Here is a 20099-nt window from a genome sequence, read left to right on the forward strand (position 1 = left end):
TTCATCTGCCTTACCTGTTATACTTCTTGCATTGAAACAAATGCACTTCAGACCACCGGTCCCGCTGTGCTTCGCAACATCTCCCTGCCTGCTCTTCCTCTTAGTCTTACTGGCCTTATTTACTAGTTCCCCCTCATTTATTTCACCTGCTGTCCTACTGCTCTGGTTCCCACCCCCCTGCCACACTAGTTTGAACCCTCCCGAGTGACGCTAGCAAACCTCGCAGCCAGGATATTTGTGCCCCTCCAGTTTAGATGCAACCCGTCCTTCTTGTACAGGTCCCACCTGTCCCTGAAGAGATCCCAATGATCCAGATATCTGAAACCCTCCCTCCTACACCAGCTGTTCAGCCACGTGTTTAGCTGCACTATCTTCCTATTTCTAGCCTCACTGGCACGTGGCACAGGGAGTAATCCGAGATTACAACCCTAGAGGTCCTGTCTTTAAACTTTCTACCTAACTCCTTAAACTCCCCCTGCAGGACCACGTCACTCTTCCTGCCTATGTTGTTGGTACCGACGTGCACCACAACCTCTGGCTGTTCACCCTCCCACTTCAGAATGCCCCCTGTCCGTTCAGAGACATCCTTGACCCTGGCACCAGGGAGGCAACATACCATCTGGAGTCTCTTTCACGTCCACAGAAGCGCCTATCTGTGCCCCTGACTATAGGGTCCCCTATAACTATTGCTCTTCTGCGCTTTGTCCCTCCCTGCTGAACAACAGTGCGAGCCGTGGTGCCACTGCTCTGGCTGCTGCTGTTGTTTTCCCCTGACAGGCCATCCCCCCCAACAGTATCCAAAACGGTATACTTGTTAGAGAGGGGGATAGCCACAGGGGATTCCTGCACTGACTGCCTGCCCCTTCTCGCGGTCACCCATCTATCTGCCTGCACCTTGGGTGTAACCACTTCTCTAAAACTCCTGTCTGACGCTTTCTGCCACCTGCATGCTCCTAAGTGCATCTAGTTGCTGCTCCAACCGATCCATGCGGTCTGTGAGGAGCTGCAACTGGGTACACTTCCTGCAGATGTAGTCATCCGGAACGCTGGAAGCATCATGGACCTCCTCCATCTCACAGGTGAAGCACTTTACCCCTCTAACTGACATTTCTAGCACTAATTAATAAATTAATTAAAAATAAATACTTATTAAATCTTTACTAAATTATGTTACAATTAACCATATGGTCCCTAGTGCTAGATTTCTACTATAAATATTAAATGCTCATTAAATACAGTAATCTCCTCCCTCTGGTTTAGTTACTCTCCTGTGACATCACTTTTTCAATTTTTTTTTACCAGAGGTAAGTTTTTTATACTCACTGCTCCGGAACTCTGCCCTCCGAGTCTTCTCCGTGAATGAAGGCTGCGAATCCCCGAGGTAAGTTTTTTATACTTACAGGTCCGGAACTCCGCCCTCCGAGTCTTCTCCGTGGATGATTTTGTAGGTTTCAATGAGATCACTCATTCTTCGAAACTCTAGAGAATACAGGCCCAGTTTCCTCAATTTCTCTTCATTTAACAGTCCCGCCATCCCGGGAACAAGTCTGGTGAACCTTCGTTGTACTTCCTCTACGGCAATAATATCCTTCCTAAGGTAATGGGACCAAAACTGCACACAGTACTCCAGGTGCAGTCTAACCAAGGGTCTATACAATTGAAGCAAGACTTCACTACTCCTGTACTCAAATCCTCTTGCATTAAAGGCTAACATACCATTAGCCTTCTTAATTGCTTGCTGCATCTCCAGGTTAGCTTTCCAAAGAACCATAGAAAAAGTACAGCAAAGAAAGTGTTTGCGCCGGCTGAATAAACTATCCGCCCAAACTAATCCCACTTCCAGCACCTGGTCCATAGCCCCGCAGGTTACAGCACCACAGGTACATGTCCAGGTACCTTTTAAAAGAATTGAGGGTCTCGGCTTCCATCACCATTCCTGACAGCAAATTCCAGACACCCACTACCCTCTGGGTGAAAAAGTTTCCCCTCATGTCCCCTCTAATCCTTCTACCAAAAACCTTAAATCTGTGCCCCCTGGTAACTGATCTCCCTGCCAGGGGAAACAGGTCCTTCCTGTCCACTCTATCTAAGCCCCTCATAATTTCATACACCTCAATCAAGTTACCCCTCAGCCTCCTCAGTTCCAGGGAAAACAACTCTAGCCTATCCAATCTTTCCTGATAGCTGCAACCTTCAAGCCCTGACAACATTCCAGAAAGTCTCCTCTGTACTCGCTCCAGAGCAATTATGTCCTATCTGTAATGTGGTGACCAGAACTGCAGGCAATACTCCAGTTGTAGCCTAATCAATGCTCTACACAGTTCCCGCACCACGTCCCTCCTTTTGTACTCTATACCTCGGACAATAAAGGAAAGCAATCCATTTGCCTTTTTCACCACTCTCCACCTGCCCTGCCACCTTTAGGGACCTGTGGCCATGAATTCCAAGGTCTACTCCTCTCAATATCCTCCCATTTATTGTATATTCCCTTGTTTTATTTGCCCTTCCCAAATGCAAAACCTCACACTTCTCTGGATTGAATTCCATTTGCCACTTTTCCGCCCACTCAACCAAAACATTGATATCATTCTGGAGTCCACGGCTTTCCTCTTCACTAGTAACTACACGGCTAATTTTTGTGCCATCAGCGAATTTCACAATCGTGCCCCCCACGTTTAAGTCCAAATCATTAATGTATACCACAAACAGTAAGGGACCCAACACTAAGCCTTGTGGAACGCCACTGGAAACCACTTTCCATTCACAAAAACATCCGTCAACTACTACCCTTAGTTTCCTGTCACTGAGCCAATTCTGGATTCAACCTGCCACCTTCCCCTGTATCCCATGGGCTTTTAACTTTACTGACGAGTCTGCCATGCAGGACTTTGTCAAATGCCTTACTAAAATCCATGTAAACCACATCCGCTGCATTACCCTCATTTATCCTCCTTGTCACTTCCTCAAAAATCTCAATCAAGTTAGTAAGACATGACCTTCTCCTAACAAATCCATGCTGGCTATCCCTGATTAATCCATGCCTTTCTAAGTGACAGTTTATCCTGTTCCTCGGAGTAGATTCTAACAATTTACCCACCACCAAGGTCAGACTGACTGGCCTGTAATTACCTGGCTTATCCCTCGCACCCTTTTTAAATAATGGTACAACGTTTGCAGACCTCCAATCATCTGGTGCCTCGCCTGTACCCTTCAGTGACTTATTGACAAGGACACCCAGGTCACTTTGCACATCTACACTTTCTAATCTCTTACCATTTAAGAAATACTCTGCACATTTGTTTCTCCTATCAAAATGGATAACCTCACATTTTTTTCACATTATATTCCATCTGCCATGTTTTTGCCCACTCACTAAGTCTGTCCAATCCCCTTGAAGCCGCTTTGCATCATCTGCGAACTTGGAAATATTACATTTGGTCCCCACATCCAAATCATTGTTATATATTGTGAACAGCTGGGGCACTAGTACTGATCCCTGTGATACCCCACTAGTCACAGCCTGCAGAGGCAGGAATGACCCGATTATTCCTACTCTCTGTTTTCTGCCTGTTATCCAATCCTTAATCTATGTCAGTATATAACCTCCTAGCTCATGTGCTTTAATTTTGCTCACCAACCTCCTGTGGAGGATGTCATGCAGGCCCCCACCTGCCAAGACTGAGGCTCACATTATTTCACCACATGAACATTAAACTTAAAATTGTGGCTGGTAAGAAAAGAGGGCCTATCACAAGGAATTGCCAAGCCCCTGACTGGAAATACATTTGCATGCTAGCAGACAGTGTTGGAACAAGGGACTCAGTCCTTTCTTCCCCAATACACAGAATAAGTGGTCAGACCAGTTTAGTCACGTGACTAACTGACTGTTGGAGTTTTTTGAATTTGAACTTGCTGAGAGAAAGAAACTCAGAAAGCTGTTTGCTACTGGACTGAGAACACCTCTCTCCTGTCTGCTCTCAGATCGTTCTCACGGAACTGAAGACCCATGAAACCCAAGGGAGAATAGTCTCCTACAGGAACAAGGTTTAAGAAGAATACTGGGCCCCAACGAAAAGCAAGACTACTTACAAAAGGACTACAGTGAGCTCGAAGCACAGTAAACAAGAAACTCTTCTGATATTGCCTCAAACCTCTCCTTTATTTTTCTTCTGCTCTTTTCCGTCCCTATTTGAATGTGCGTATCACGTATGCATGCTAGCGTGGGGCACGGCGTGTATCCAGAGGCGTTAACCGAATTAGAGTTTAAGTTTAAGGTTTAATAAATTTCACTTTTCTTCTTTAAACCGAACAAAGCCTGTTTATGCTCATTTCTTTGCCTTGTAATTGGAAAGTGGTGAACAAGGATTCACCAAGGGGGAGCTCAAAACACAATGTGTTTAAAAAAATTAAACCCTGTTACAGTAAGAGCAGGTGAAGACCGTAAAGACTCCTAGACACCTTTCTCACCTGGTCATAGCAGGGACTTTATCAAAGGCCTTCTGAAAATCCAAGTATACTATGTCCACTGATTACCCTTTATCAATTCTGTTCGTAAGATCCTCAAAGAACTACAACAGTTTCGTCAAACATGATTTCCCATTCATAAATCCATGTTGACTGTGCCCTATCAGATCATTATTATCACAAGTGTCCATTTATCACATCCTTTAGAATAGATTCTAACATTTTCCCTACAACTGATGCAAGGTTAACAGGTCTGTAGCTCTCTGTTTTCTCTCTCCCTCCCTTTTGAAATAGTGGGGTGACATTTGCGACCTGCTAATCTGCAGGAACCGTTCCAGAATCTATAGAATTTTGGAAATGATCACCAATGCATCCACTATCCCCACAGATACCTACTTCAACACTCTGGAATGTAGAACATCAGGTCATGGGGACTTATCAACCTTCAGCCCCATTAATTTCTCCAATACAATCTTACAAATATTAATTTCCTTCAATTCCTCATTCTCCCTAGTCCTTTGGATCTCTAATTCTGGGAGAGTTTTTGTATCTTCCTCAGTGAAGACGGACACAAAGTAATCATTTAGCTTCTCTGCCATTTCTCTATTCCCCATCATAAATTCTCTGGACTCTGCTTGTAATGGACCCACATTTGTCTTAGCCAAATGTTTCCCTTTTACGTACCTATAGAGGCTTTTACAGTCCATTTTTATGTTTTTTGCTAGTTTACATTCATATTGTCAGACAAACCCCCCTCCACCCCCCCCACCTGCCAAGACTGAGGTGCACATGATTTCGCCCCATGAACATTATAACTTAAAATTGCAAGACCCTGACTGGAAGGACATTTGCATAGTACTAGCAATGTTGGAACAAAAAGAACCCAATCGTTACTTCCCCAGTACACAGAAGAAGTGGTCAGACCAGTTTTAGTCACATGACTAGCTGGCTGTTGAGATTTGAACTTGCAACAAAGGTTTTGAATTGAGAAAGCACCTGGCTCCTGCTTTGATAAGCCCTCTCTCCTGTCTGCCCTCATCTCGCTTTCACCAGCTTTGGAAACCATTGAAGACACATAAACTCAAAGAGAGAAAAATTATCCTATGCGAACAAGGTTTATAAGGAACAGTAGGCCCCAACAAAATGCAAGACCATATCTTCAATCAAGGACTACAGCGAGCTCGAAGCACAATAACAAGATTGTGTCAAACTGCTCTACTTATCTTTTCTTCTGCTCTTTTCTGTCCCTATTTGCATGTGTGTATTTCATGTGCATGCTCGCGTGGGCGTGTCGTACATCCGTAGGCGTTAAGCGTATTAGAGTTTAAGTTTAAGGTTTAATAAATTTTACTTTTCTTCTTTAAACCTAAAGAAAACCTGGTGTGCTCATTTCTTTGCCTAATAATTGGAATGTTGTGAACAAGGATTCACAAAGTGGGAGCTCAAAACACAGTGTGTTTAAAATTAAACCCTGTTGCAATAAGACCAGGTGAAGATAGTAACAGATCCCTGAACATTTTTCTCACCTGGTCGTAACAGAAATTGGGTGCTAGCATCCGGATTGTTACCCACAGACGGACGAGTGAAATTGGAAGTGGGAAGCCAAATTGTTCCCCAATCAAAAAGAGCAAAATATCAATACAGGCTTTCTTGTGGTTGTGTGTGATTGAACACTAACATGTCTACAACTGAAGTGAGTAGCTCTCCAAGCAAGGGTGAAGTAACTTGGGGTAAGTTAAAAGCACTGTCTATGGAGGAGTTGAGAAAAATGGCTGAGCAGTGTGGGATCACTGTACATGGCAAGGCTAGGAAATCTGAACTCCTAAGGCTAGTGGCCAACCATTTTTCCCTTGAATCTGAAGATGCAGAAGCAGTGTTAGAAACAGAATCCAACAGGATACTGTTCGCAAAGATACAATTGGAACAAAAGAAACTTGAAGTAGAAGACAGGGAAAGAGAAAGGGAGAGACAGGAAAAAGAGAGGGCAGGAGAGGGAGAAAGAGAGAGCCTTCCAAAAGGAACGTGAAGAGAAAGAAAGACAGGAGAGAGAGAGAGAGAGAGAAAGAATATACCGGAAAGAATTCGAAGAGCGAGAGCTGAAGCGGCTTAAGTTAACCAGGGGACGAGAGAGTAACCCTAGTGAAAGCATGGCCAATATGGAGGAACATAATTCAGCGCTGGGTACAAAATTGCTAAAACTCGCTCAATTAATTCCAAAATTCAATGAGGAAGCTATGGAAGCGTTTTTTGTGTCTTTCGAGAAACTGGCAAGGCAGCTAATATGACCATCTGAGACCGGGTCTCTTTTACTGCAAAGCAAACTAATCAGAAAAGCCCATGAGGTTTATTCCTTGTTGCCAGATGAGAGTTCATCCAATTCTGAACGGACCAAAAATGCTTTCCTCGGGGCCTATGAATTAGTACTCAAAGTCTAACGCCAAAGGTTTAGAACCCTCAAAAAGCAAGCCAATTAAATTTATCTGGAGTTTGAAAGAAGTAAGCAGCTGGCTTTTGACCAGTGGCTGAGGGCTTTAAAAATGCAACTCAGCTATGAGACTCTCAGAGAAGTAATCCTGTTAGAGGAATTTAAAAACTCTCTCCCATTCTCAATAAAAACCCATGTAGCGGGCTCAGGGAGCCTTGCAAGCAGCCCTTCTGGCCCATGAGTTTGCTTTAATTTATAAGTCAGTTTCCCAGGGGAGAACCTTTCCTGATCACCCCCACAAATCCAAAAAAGACAAAGGGTGGGAAGGTGATATCTGCCCAGGCAGTCCTGGAAGAGAAAAGAAATCAGGAGACACAGGGGGGCCTCCTCCAGCCAAAAAGGAAGGTGCTATGAGCAAGAGTGAGACCCGGAGAACTGTGTGCTTCCATTGTAATAAGACAGGGCATTTAAAAGCAGACTGCTGGAATCTAAAGGGGAAACCAGTAGGGTTAATCAGGGCACACCCGGTCAGTGAAGACAAGGGCCTGATGGAAAACACAGAACAAGCTGTGGCTTTAACTGCAGTTAGAGTGCAACTCAGGAAGCTTACGATGGCCAGTGCAGGAAAAGTTAATCAGATTCCTGAAGGTTATCAGGGTTTTGTATTTGAAGGGAAAGTAACCCCATACCCCTCGAGTGGGGCAAGCAAGCCCATCGTAATTACTGGGGACACAGGGGCCACCAGATCCCTTTTACTGGGAAAAGGACTGACCTTTCCCTCAGAGAGTGCACTGAACACCAGAAAGGTGGTGAATGGTACTGGAGGGCAGTGTATGCCTGTACCTGTACAATGGGTGCACCTGGAGTGCAACCTAGTTACGTGACCGGTGACTGTAGGGATTGTCCCTAGTTTGCCTGTGGACAGGGTTGACCTGCTCCTAGGTAATGATCTGGCAGCAGTAAAGGTGGCAGCCCCCACCCCACACCCAGTAGTGAAAGAAAGACTGCAGGAGGTCAGAGAGACAGGGCGATGGCAGGAGACGGTCTCCTGCAATGTCCCTGAATGCGTAGTGCATCAAGCCATGATTAAACCAGCTCCCCCAGAGGAGACTGCATTGGCACTGCAGGGAAATGACCATGAGGTCTTCCTGTGCGAGCCTACCTTTGGAAAGTTAGCAGACCCAGGGAATGAATTAAATGGATTTTCCCTAGCTGAGGCTCAGTGAACCAACCCAGTATTGCGAGAATTAGCACCGCTGCCCAGTCTGAAAGTGAAGCAGAGGGAATCCCTGATTGCTACTTTTTAAAGAATGAGATACTGATGAGGAAATGAAGTTCTCCTCACAAACCGGAGGGCAAGGAGTGGACAGCAGTTCATCAGTTAGTGGTGCCGCAGAGGTACCAGGGAGAAATATTAAGAAGGGCCATGAGACTACAGTAGCTGTACATGCCAGTATATGAAAGACCAAAGTCCACATAAGGCAGCAGTTTGATTGGCCAAAACTCCACAAAGATGTGGTGGAGTACTGCAGGAGTTGTCACATGTGCCAGGTTGAGGGGAAACCCCAACTACAATGAAACCAGCATTTTTAAGTCCTGTACCGGTGTGAGGAGGACCCTCTAGCAGAGGGCTGGTGAACTGTAAGGGACCTACGCCAAGAACAAAAGGGGATATGCAGGCAAATGGCTGGCAAAAGTTTCGAAAGGAAAGGGGAAAAAGTGACCAAGAGGGCAGCTTAAAGGAAGTCCGGGAAGAATCCTGGATGAAAACCCCTACTGTCTGGTCAACCAACCCCGAAAAATGTGAAAACCTAGACCCCAGATCCTCCTATGTGAATGCAGACTCTAGAGGTACCCCACCAGAGTTGCTAACAGCATTTACAGGAACCTGTAGAGACAAAGAGAGACCTCTAAGGGGAGAGAAACCATGAGGGTGATGCCTCACCGAGTTAAAGTGTTACAGGAGAATGCAGTTAAGTATGCACAAATACCTGCAGGTAGGCGTGTCCCAGAGAACAAAGGGGAGAGTAACAAAGACTTCTCCCCTACAGCCAGAGGAAAAGGGGGTTCAGGATAGACCTCTCCGACCCTACTAACTCTCCCGAGAAAAAGAGAAAATTAAAGCAGCCCTGGCAGCCAGAGAAGACCATTTTTAATAGGCTTTAAGATTGGTGAATGAATGGAAATGAATGAGAGAAATGCATGGTTTTTCTTTCTGGGTGTGGAGGTGTCAGGCAAACCCCCCAACTGCCAAGACTGAGGCATACAGGATTTCACCCCATGAACATTATAACTTAAAATTGCAAGACATTGACTGGAAGGACATTTGCATAGTACTAGCAGTGTTGGAACAAAAGGGACCCAATCGTTGCTTCCCCAAAACACAGAAGAAGTGGTCAGACCAGATTTAGTCACATGACTAGCTGGCTGTTGAGATTTGAACTGAGAAAGCACCTGGTTCCTGGTTTGATAAGACCTCCCTCCTGTCTGCCCTCATCTTGCTTTCACCAGCTTTGGAAACTACTGGGCGGCACAGTGGCTAGCACTGCAGCCTCACAGCTCCAGGGACCCGGGTTCAATTCTGGGTACTGCCTGTGCGGAGTTTGCAAGTTTTCCCTGTGACCGCGTGGGTTTTCGCCGGGTGCTCCGGTTTCCTCCCAACGCCAAAGACTTGCAGATGATAGGTAAATTGGCCATTGTAAATTGCCCCTAGTGTAGGTAGCTGGTAGGAAATACGGGATTACTGTAGGGTTAGTACAAATGGGTGGTTCTTGGTCGGCACAGACTCGGTGGGCCGAAGGGCCTGTTTCAGTGCTGTATCTCTAAATAAATAAAATAAATAAATAAAAAGACATGTAAACTCAAAGAGAGAAAAAGTCTCCTACGTGAACAAGGTTTATAAGGAGCACTGGGCCCCAATGAAATGCAAGATCATATCTTCAATCCAGGACTACAGCGAGCTCGAAGCATAATAACAAGAGATTGCCACAAACTGTTCTACTTATCTTTTCTTCTGCTCTTTTCTGTCCTTATTTGCATGTGTGTATCGCATGTGCATGCTAGTGTGGGCGCGTTATATATCCGCAGTCGTTAACCGTATTAGAGTTTAAGTTTAGGGTTTAATAAATTTTATCTTTCTTCTTTAAACCATAGAAAGCCTGGTTTGTGCTCATTTCTTTGCCTAATAATTGGAAAGTTGTGAACAAGAATTCACAAAGGGGGAGCTCAAAACACAGTGTGTTTAAAATTAAACCCTGTTACAATAAGACCAGGTGAAGATAGTAACAGACCCGTTGACACCTTTCTCACCTGGTCGTAACAATATTCTATTCTCCCTTGCTTTATCAGTTTCTTGGCCCTCCTTTGCTGTACTCTAAAATACTCCCAATCCTCAGGTTTCTTACTATTTCTGGCAACTTTACAGGCCTTTTCGTTTAATTGTATACAATCCCTAACTTCCTTTGTTCGCCACGGTTGACTGCCTTTGCTTTTGGGATTTTTGTGCCTTGAAGGAATCCATAGTTGCTGTAAACTATGTAATAATTCTTTGAAGACTATCCATTGCACTATCATACCTTTTAATGTTTTTTCCCAATCCACCTCAGCCATATTGCCCCCTCATACCTTCATAATTTCCTTTGTTCAAATTTAACACTCTGGCTTCAGACTGAACTACCTCACTTTCAAACATAATGTAAAATTCTATCATATTATGGTCACTCATCCCTAAAGATTCCTTTACAACAACGTTATTAATTAGTCCTTTCTCATTACATACTAGATCTAAAATAACCTGTTCTCTAGTTGTTTCAACATACTGCTTTAGAAAAACATCCCTAACACACACCAAAAACCCATCCTCCACAGTATTAGTGCTCATTAGGTTTACCCAGTCTATATGCAGATTGAAGTCACCCATAATTACATGCTTCTCTAATCTCCTGATTAATACCATGCCCCATACTACCACTACTGTTTGGTGGCCTATAAACAACTCCTACCAATGTTTGCTGCCTCTTGCTGTTTCTTGCTTCCACCCAAATAGATTCCACATTTTGTTCTTCCAATCTGAAATCCTCCCTTACTAATGTACTGATACCATCCTTGATTATCAATGCAACACCACCTCCTTTTCCTTTTTGCCTGTCCTTCCTAAATGTTGAAATGAGGTCTTAATTGTTAATTGAGGTCTCTAAATGATAAAATGATTCCATCAGAGAGATATAGAAATTATAGAGTAATCCAGAACATGAGGCCAAATCTTAAAGTTAGAGCCAAGCCATTTTGGAGTGAAATCACGAATCACCTTTTCACATAAAGTGTAGAGGAAATCTAAAACTCACTCCCCTAAAAGTCTGCTGATGCTGAGTCAATTGGAATTGTCAAAAATGAGATTGGTAAGATTTTTGTTGGGTATGGTTGACAAGGGATATGGGACAAAGCTCAGTAAGTGGCATTGAGCTATACAGATCATCCATGATCTAACTGAATTGCGGGAACAGGCTCGAGAAGCTGAATGGTCTTCCCGTGTTCCTATGTTCCTAACTGTACCACTTTCTTTGCTATTTCTTACAACATATGGATTCTGTCTTAACACAATCCTTTGAGACATCCTTACATTTTAGCACTGTGATAGAATCCTTTATTAACACTGGCAGTCCATGTGTTCCCATTCTTGCTGATGGCTAAACCACATCACTATTATAGCGACCATTATCTACCCATAGTTTATTAATAATTTTAATTCTCTGAATCTGCTTGGGCTGCTATACATCTTGACTCCAATTTTTTGGCATTCTATTTTTTTCTTTTAATTTAATATTTTGATACCACTTGCCTCTTCTATAGTTTTCTTTTAAAAAATCCCTCACTACCTCACGTCCTTAATTTCTCTTTCTGCTCTGAAAGTATTTTCTCAATATTCAGCTAAGCCTTCTGCTTCTATTCCCACAGTTTTAACCCATTTCTTCCTATCTAGTCTTAAATCTAGATTATCTTCATTATATTTGTTTAAGTAACCCACCACTTGTCTACGTAGCCTCTCTGAAAGGATACTAGTTTTGTTTTGGTTCAGGTGGAGATTGTCCTTTCAGTATAGCCTTGCTAGGACGTCAGAAATGCTCCATCCATCAATATCGCCGACCACGCTCTGGAAGTGGTTCAAGAGTTCACCTACCTAGGCTCAACTATCACCAGTAACCTGTCTCTCGATGCAGAAATCAACAAGCGCATGGGAAACGCTTCCACTGCTATGTCCAGACTGGCCAAGAGTGTGTGGGAAAATGGCGCACTGACATGGAACACAAAAGTCCGAGTGTATCAAGCCTGTGTCCTCAGTATCTTGCTCTACAGCAGCGAGGCCTGGACAACGTATGTCAGTCAAGAGCGACGTCTCAATTCATTCCATCTTCACTGCCTCCAGAGAATCCTTGGCATCAGGTGGCAGGACCGTATCTCCAACACAGAAGTCCTCAGGGCGGCCAACATCGCCAGCATATACACCCTACTGAGCCAGCAGCGCTTGAGATGGCTTGGCCATGTGAGCCGCATGGAAGGTGGCAGGATCCCCAAGGACACATTGTACAGCGAGCTCGTCACTGGTATCAGACCCACCGGCCGTCCATGTCTCCGCTTTAAAGATGTCTGCAAACGCGACATGAAGTCCTGTGACATTGATCACAAGTCGTGGGAGTCAGTTGGCAGTGATCGCCAGAGCTGGCGGGCAGCCATAAAGGCGGGGCTAAAGTGTGGCGAGTCGAAGAGACTTAGCAGTTGGCAGGAAAAAAGACAGAATCACAAGGGGAGAGCCAACTGTGTAACAGCCCCGACGACCAGTTTTATCTGCAGCACCTGTGGAAGTGTGTGTCACTCTGGAATTGGCCTTTATAGCCACTCCAGGCGCTGCTTCACAAACCACTGACCACCTCCAGGCGCTTACCCATTGTCTCTCGAGACAAGGAGGCCAAAGAAGACAGCCTTGCCTTGTTCCAAAATTCACTTCAATGCTCCAAGGATATGACTCCTTCCCTCCTGCACTAGCCCTGCAGCCATACAATATTTTCCATCTTCCTCTATTAACCTGTCCAGCATGTGAAAGAGGAAGTAATTTGGAGATCAACATTCTTGAGATCTTGTTTATTAATTTGTGCATAATTCCTTAAACTATCTCTGTAAATTTTCAAATTTGCTTCTATCTATGTCACTGGTTCCAACATCTCTTTTGGGATAAAAACAAGAAAAGCTGGAAATACTCAGCAAGTCTGGCAGCATCTGTGGAGAGAGAAGCAGAGTTAACATTTCAGGTCAGTGACCCTTCATCAGAACTCCTTTGGGATGTCCTTCATCCTGGCATCAGAAACATGACATAATTTTAAATCCTTCTGACCATGATTGCAAAAAGCCTGTCTATACCTGACAATTGAAATCTGTACAAACAAAATACTGCAGATGCTGGAAATCTGAAAGAATGATGTTCTGATGAAAGGCCAACAACCTGAAACATTTACTCTGCAGCTCTCTCCACAGATGCTGCCAGACCTACAGAGTATTACCGGCATTTTCTATTTTTATATCAAATCTACACACCTAACTACAGAATCTGCCATGACTGCCATTATTCTCTGGCTTGCCCTCACTTTTCTAGGTTTTCTCTTACAGAAAGTGTCACAAATTTTTAATATATTATTGTTACAGCAATGGCCACCATCAAGCTATTAAATTAATAGAGCAGCATGCACCAGTAAATTACTGATTTAGTAGAACAGTGAACACCAAGGAATTAATTAAGAAATTGTGGAAGAAGGCAATTAATTGGAAACTTAATAACCAAGAAAGGGAACAGGACAGGAATGGTTGGAACATTGCCCAAAATCAGACCGGGTGGCCTCAAGCAGGTCAGGTAATTGGAGGGGTCCAAGCTACCCCAAAAACTGGATAATGAGAAACAAAAATCAGCTAACAACAGTGGATGAGTTGTGCCATCTGCTGCAGAATGACCAGCACAATCTGGGTCAGGAGTTCTTGTTCCCATAACATTGAAGGCTACCACTGCATAAACTTTTCATTTAACAGGATCCTTCCAAGATTCCCAAGGAGACATCTGCCACATCAGACAGTCTGCAATATAAACATGTATTAAATAAGCAAGAAATATTACAAACATACGAATTAGGAGCAGGAGCAGGCCACTCAGCCCTTCGAGCCTGCTCCGCCATTCAATAAGTTCATGGCTGAACTGATTACTCCACATTTCCACCTACTCCCAATAACCTTCCACCCTCTTGCTTATCAAGAATCTATCTACCTCTGCCTTAAAAATATTCAAAGACTCGGCTTTCACCGCCTTTTGAGGAAGAGAATTCCAAAGACTCATGACCCTCTGAGAGAAAAAATTTCTCCTCACCTGTCTTAAATGGGCGACCCCTTATTTTTAAACAGTGACCCCTAGTTCTAGATTCTCCCACAAGGGGGAACATCCTTTCCACGTCCACCCTGTCAGGACCCCTCAGGATCTTATATTTTTCAATCAAATGTCATCGCACTGTCAGTTTCACAGCTGACACCTGCTGAAGCAGGAACGTGCTTCGCTACTTCAGAAAGATTCGGAGTTTTCCAACTTTTTTAAAAAGCCTGCCAGAAAACACCGAATCTGTCCGAAGATGGGAAGCGCGTTCCTGCTTCAGCAGCTGTGAAACTGACAGTGCGATGTTTTTAAAAAGGTAAAAAGACAATGGGAAATTTCCCATCTCCAGTCACGGACCCTTGGTGAGGATGAGGAACGGCCCCAAGTACAGTTTATATCCGTGGGCCAGATAGAAACCTTCGACGGGCCGGATGCTGGCCCATGGGCCATATCTTGGACAACTCTGTTCTAGACTCTCCAGCCAGGGAAGCAGCCTCTCAGTATCTGCTCTGTCAAGCCCTCTCAGAATCTTATATGTTTCAATGAGATCACCTCTCGTTCTTATAAACTCCAGATAGTATAGACCCATTCTATTCAATCTCACCTCATAGGACTAATGTCTCATCCCAGGAATCAATCTAGTGAACCTTTATTGCACCCTCTGTAAGGCAAGTATACCTTCCGTAGGTACAGGGACCAAAACTGTACACAGCTGGACAGACGCGGAGCCTCCGGTAGTTGCCAGGGTTCGCAGGAGTAGAAAGTGCCATATAAAGTATCCATATGGGCATCAGGACTTCATATCAATCACCCAGCCTTTAAGTACAGAACAGTTTCCATTAAACAATTTTTAGGTTGTATTTGCCCACAACCATTATGTATGTCCAAGAAGCAGCCATCATGCGTTTATTGTGCAGTATGTTTAGGCGCAGTATTTGAATGTGAAGAAACATCTGATGTATAGCTCTTAGACAAACCTTGCTATCCTCTGCTTTCATGGCTGTTATACCCATTGAGAAACAGCTCAGCCTAGACACCAGCATCTATTTGCTTCCACTATTAAGAAATGTGCATCACGCAGCTGAAAAAGTGTGGGCAAAGGACAACGGCCATGCACAAAAATACAAATGGTATAGCCACTGCTTCCAACTTAAGCTTGTGCCAAAGTTGAAGGGCTCAGAAGAAGTGTGTGCATGAGAGAAAGATACTTTGCTCCTGATACCAGCAAACTATTTCTTCATTCGCAGCCAGTATAAGGAATTTGAATGATCTCCCTCCTTGGAGCTTGCACCTCTGCTTTTACTGGAGATTCCCGACTGCACCACCCTCTTCGGTATATCTTCTGTAGCAGGACTGCAATTTGTCTGTATCAAAGGGAGCAGTGCTACCCACATTTCTCCACTGTGACATGATCAGCAAGTAGTGTCCTTTTATGCCACAGCCACAACATACAATTTTATGGCAAATTGCATTCCTTCAAGAGTTTGACTCACTAGATTTTGCACATCTCCAGCCAAGTATTGTACAGGCCAAGCCTATCCTGTATCCAAAATCTACTTAAAATTGAGAAAAGAGCTCAATCCTGCATGCCCTTCTCCCAGTGCTATTAGGAAACCTGCGCCTGCCCAATGGGCATATGCAACCAAAGTTATGCTAGTATCATAAAATTAGGACTGCATATAAAATTAATTTGGCCATTCACACAAATTGCGCCCATGAAAACAATTATGCAAATGATACTAAGTCACGCAAACAGATACATATGCTTACGTAGGAGCCAATAATGTAATCTGAGCACAGTGTTGCCATGAGTGAAGCCCTTTTGGCACTTGCAGTACACTGAGCTAACCTCATACTACAACGCAAGGTCAACTTATTATGCTCTTGCTTGCACATAATGCATGACATGCTGAGAGCATAGGGGCAAGTTATTTGGCACCTGCACTTTTAAAGGGCTATTAGATATCCATAAAAATGCCTTACTAGAGAAGAGTGTGGGGAAGAGGGGTGTAGGAATAGCTGAAATAAGATAATGAAGCACCAGAGCATTCTGGATGAAGGTTGCAGAAAAAGTGAATGCTGTCCCACCTGTGCGCTAAGCCATGGTGCAGGCAAAATAATTTTAATTAATTTAAATTTATATACTCTGGTCCCATTGAGGTGGCGTATTAGGAACTGTCAGGACCAATTTGCTAAAGATGTTGGCCTAGAAATTCTGTGTCAACAGCTGTGTCACTGGAATTGAAGTATGGTGGACACCCATTCTGCTAATTAGCTTCAGTCATTACTTAATCATAAATACCAAGGATAGTCATTTGCATAATGGGGCACCAGAATTACCAGGAACGCATGTGATGCAATAGTCCTGTTGGCTGCAGTGAGTGGGCAAAGCTATGGACGATGGAGTTCAATGTGGGGAATTGTGAGGGCATCCGCTTGGATCTGAGAAAGTCAAACTGGAATGTTTCCATAATAATGAGAGAATAGGAACTATGGAGGATCAAAAAGATTTAGGTATCCATGTACACAAATCACCAAAAACTAACAGGTAAAAAAAGTAATGAAAAAGGCTCATGGAATTCTGGTGTCTATCTCAAGGCGGTTAGAATTCAAAAGGAAAAATCAATATTTCTGTTATGCAGAGCCTTGGTCAGACCCCGTCTGGAGTAGTGCATTCAGAGTTGGACACTGAGAAGCAGGAAAAATATACTGGCCTTGGAAGGCCTATAGCACCAGTTCACCAGAATATCAGGGCTTAAAGAGTTAAATTGGGACAGATTGCATAAACTTGGCTTGTATTTGCTTGAGTTTAGAAGTTTGCAGTGATCTAATCAAGGTATTTAATTGAGGGATTTGATAGGCTAGATACAAAGAAACTATTTTACTCTGTTGATTAAGAGGGCATTAAAATTAGCATTAAGCCATTAAGGAATGAAATCAGGAAGCACATTTTTTTTTACAGCAAGGGTGGTGGTAACCTGGAACTTGCTCCCCCTAAAAGCTGTTAATTCTGGGTCAACTGAAATTTTCAAGACTGAATCGATAAGATAGTTCAGTAAAGGTAACTAGGGCTTTGAAACAGAAGCGGCTAAATGGAGTTAAGGCACAGACGAGCAGGGGGTGTGGCGTAAAACGGAGCAGGAGGCTCCGGGAGACCTTCCCAACCCGCTCCTGTCTCCACTTTACATAGGGCAGTGGGGGCAAAAAACGGCGCACCCGCCCCAGGCCAATCAAGGCCCTTCAGTGGCCACTTAACAGCCACTTAAAGGCCTTCGCCTGCCTCCATGCAGATTTTACACGTGGCTGGTCGGGCGGCTGAGGACCAAAGAAGCCGCCTGACAAAACCAGGCGGCTCTCAAGCATCTTGGGGGGGACCCTCATGATTGGGCACCCGCTACCTCAACCACCCCCAAGACCCAACACGCATCCCCTGCCACCAAACTGACCACCCTTGCCTCGCCGGGGCCCGACCAATTACCCCCGGCAAGGCAACCAAAACTTAGCTGCCTTTCTGGCTCCCAGGCACCTTCTCTTCATGCTGGGCTGCAGTCCCAGCAGTGGCCATGCTTCCAGTGGCACTGCTGGGACTAAGAGCTGCTGGCCTGCTGATTGGCTGGCAGCTCTGTTAGACAAGACTTCCTACCTCAAGCGGGTGGAAGTTCCGCCTCACACCAACTGAAGCCTGGGAACGCGCAAAATACGGGTCGGGTCCCCAGGAGAGGCAGAAGCGGGTTTGCCACCGACTTTTCAGTCGGTGGCCGGCTCCTGTCCGCCTACCGTAAAATCCTGGCCATTGTTTTAAAGGGTTACTGCATCTGCATAGGAGGCAACTCAAATTACAGGATGAGTTAGACAAAAAAATGTAAGCGTGCAGAACAATGGCAAAGGAAATTTAAAATAGACAAGTATGAAGTAATGCACATAAGGAAAAACAAGCAACACATGCACTCCATGTACGGTACTGAAATACAGTGAAGCTGTTAAGACAACTGGGAGTTGACTCAATGCTTAACATGTCCAAACAATGAAGAGCAGCAATCTATAAAGCCAATAGAATGTTTAAATATATGGTGACAAAGGTGAAATATAAATCAGAGGAAGTTGTGACCAAACTGCTTTTTTGTCATAATGCACCTTGAGTACTGTGTCCAGTTCTGGTTGCTGAAACACAGGTCGCTAAAGCACAGGAGAAAGTGCAGAAAAAGAGTCATGAAGCTGATCCTTAAAGTCAGAGAACTGGGTGGTTATGAAGAAATTCTGGAGAGTATTGACTTTTCAGGAAGTAAAGGGTATATTTATATATATATATATATACCCTTTACTTCCTGAAAAGTCAATACTCTCCAGAATTTCTTCATAACCACCCAGTTCTCTGACTTTAAGGATCAGCTTCATGACTCTTTTTCTGCACTTTCTCCTGTGCTTTAGCATATATATTATATATGTATAATAGTTTAGAGAATGAAAAAAGTCAATTTGGAATATTACTTTAGGTTAAATTACAAGAGTGGGATAAGGGGACAAAGATTCAAACTAGTAAGAAGTAAAATTATGGCTGATATCAGGAAGCTGTTCTTCACATAAGGAGTGATCAATGTATGGAACAGACTTCCAGATAGAGCAGTGAAGGCAAAAGCCCTGGAATCATTTAAGAAACATTTGAAATGGGGAAGACTTTAGGATCCTTCTGGATGCATTAAGATGAACTGAATGGCCTTAATCATCTGTAATTGTCCTCTGGTTTCCCTATGCTGTTGGTATAGCCTTACTCCAAAATATAATGGATGCTAAATTGAAAAATTCATATTTACTTTAGCTCTACAAAAACGAATATTTCAGAACATCTATATTATTGAAATAATCTTCCAATCCTTCTTTGAGACTGGTGTGGTGCCAGAAGACTGGAGAATTGCAAAGGTTACACCCTTGTTCAAGAAAAGTGTGTAAGGATAAAAACAGCAACTGAACGAGTCAGTTTAACCTCACTGGTGAGAAAGCTTTTGGAGGTGACAAGCTGGGACAAAATTAACAGTCATTTTGACAAGTGCAGATTAATTAGGGACAGGCAGCACAGATTTGTTAAAGGCAAATCGTTTTTAACTAACTTGAGTTTTTTGATGCGGTAACGCAGTTGATGTGGGTTAGTTGAACTTCCAAAAGGCATTTGATAAAGTGCCATATCATAGACTTGCCAGCAAAGTTGAAGCCCATGGAATAAAAGGGACAGTGGCAGCATTGATACCAAGTTGGCTGAATGACAGGAAACAAAAAGTAGTGGTGAACAGTTGTTTTTTGGACTGGAGGATGGTATGCAACGGGGTTCCATAGGGATTGGTACTAGGGCCACTGCTTTTCTTGATATATATTAATGGTGTGGACTTGGGTGTACAGGGCACAATATCAAAATCTGCAGATGACACAAAACTTGGAAGTATTGTGAACTGCAGACTTCAAAAGAACATAGACAGGCTGGTGGAATGGACAAATATACGGCAGATGAAATTTAAAGCACAGAAACATAAAATTATACATGTTAGTAGGAAGAATGAGGAGGGGCATTAGAAAATAAAGTGCACGATTCTAAATGGAATGCTGGAACGGGGACACTAGGCTGGAGGGAGGAGGGTATATGTGCACAAATCGTTGAGGGTGGCACGGCAGGTTGAGAAAGTGCTTAAAAAGGCATACAGATTCCAGGGGTTTATAAACGGAGGCATTGAAGAAAAAAACAAGGTTATGGAGAACCTTTATAAAACACTGGTTTAGACTCAACTGCGAGTATTGAGTCCAATTCTGGGCACCACACTT

The 20099-nt window shown here is 43.8% G+C and overlaps 1 protein-coding gene across 3 annotated transcripts in view; it reads right to left on the bottom strand.

The window, feature by feature from the left end:
• ar (androgen receptor) overlaps nt 1-20099 on the bottom strand; it is a 402038-nt gene that overhangs the window by 37076 nt on the left and 344863 nt on the right. Inside the window, exon 6 of one of the 3 annotated variants that reach the window (XM_068047214.1) lies at nt 15019-15107. The exons of the other annotated variants lie outside the window; for them this stretch is intronic. Within the exon in view, the coding sequence (XP_067903315.1) occupies nt 15095-15107 (13 nt within the window). The 3' untranslated portion in view covers nt 15019-15094. Of the gene's footprint in view, nt 1-15018; nt 15108-20099 lie in introns of those variants that run through there. 3 annotated transcript variants of the gene reach the window in all.

This window comes from Heterodontus francisci, chromosome 15 (genome assembly GCF_036365525.1).
Source record: "Heterodontus francisci isolate sHetFra1 chromosome 15, sHetFra1.hap1, whole genome shotgun sequence".
NCBI lineage: Eukaryota > Metazoa > Chordata > Chondrichthyes > Heterodontiformes > Heterodontidae > Heterodontus > Heterodontus francisci.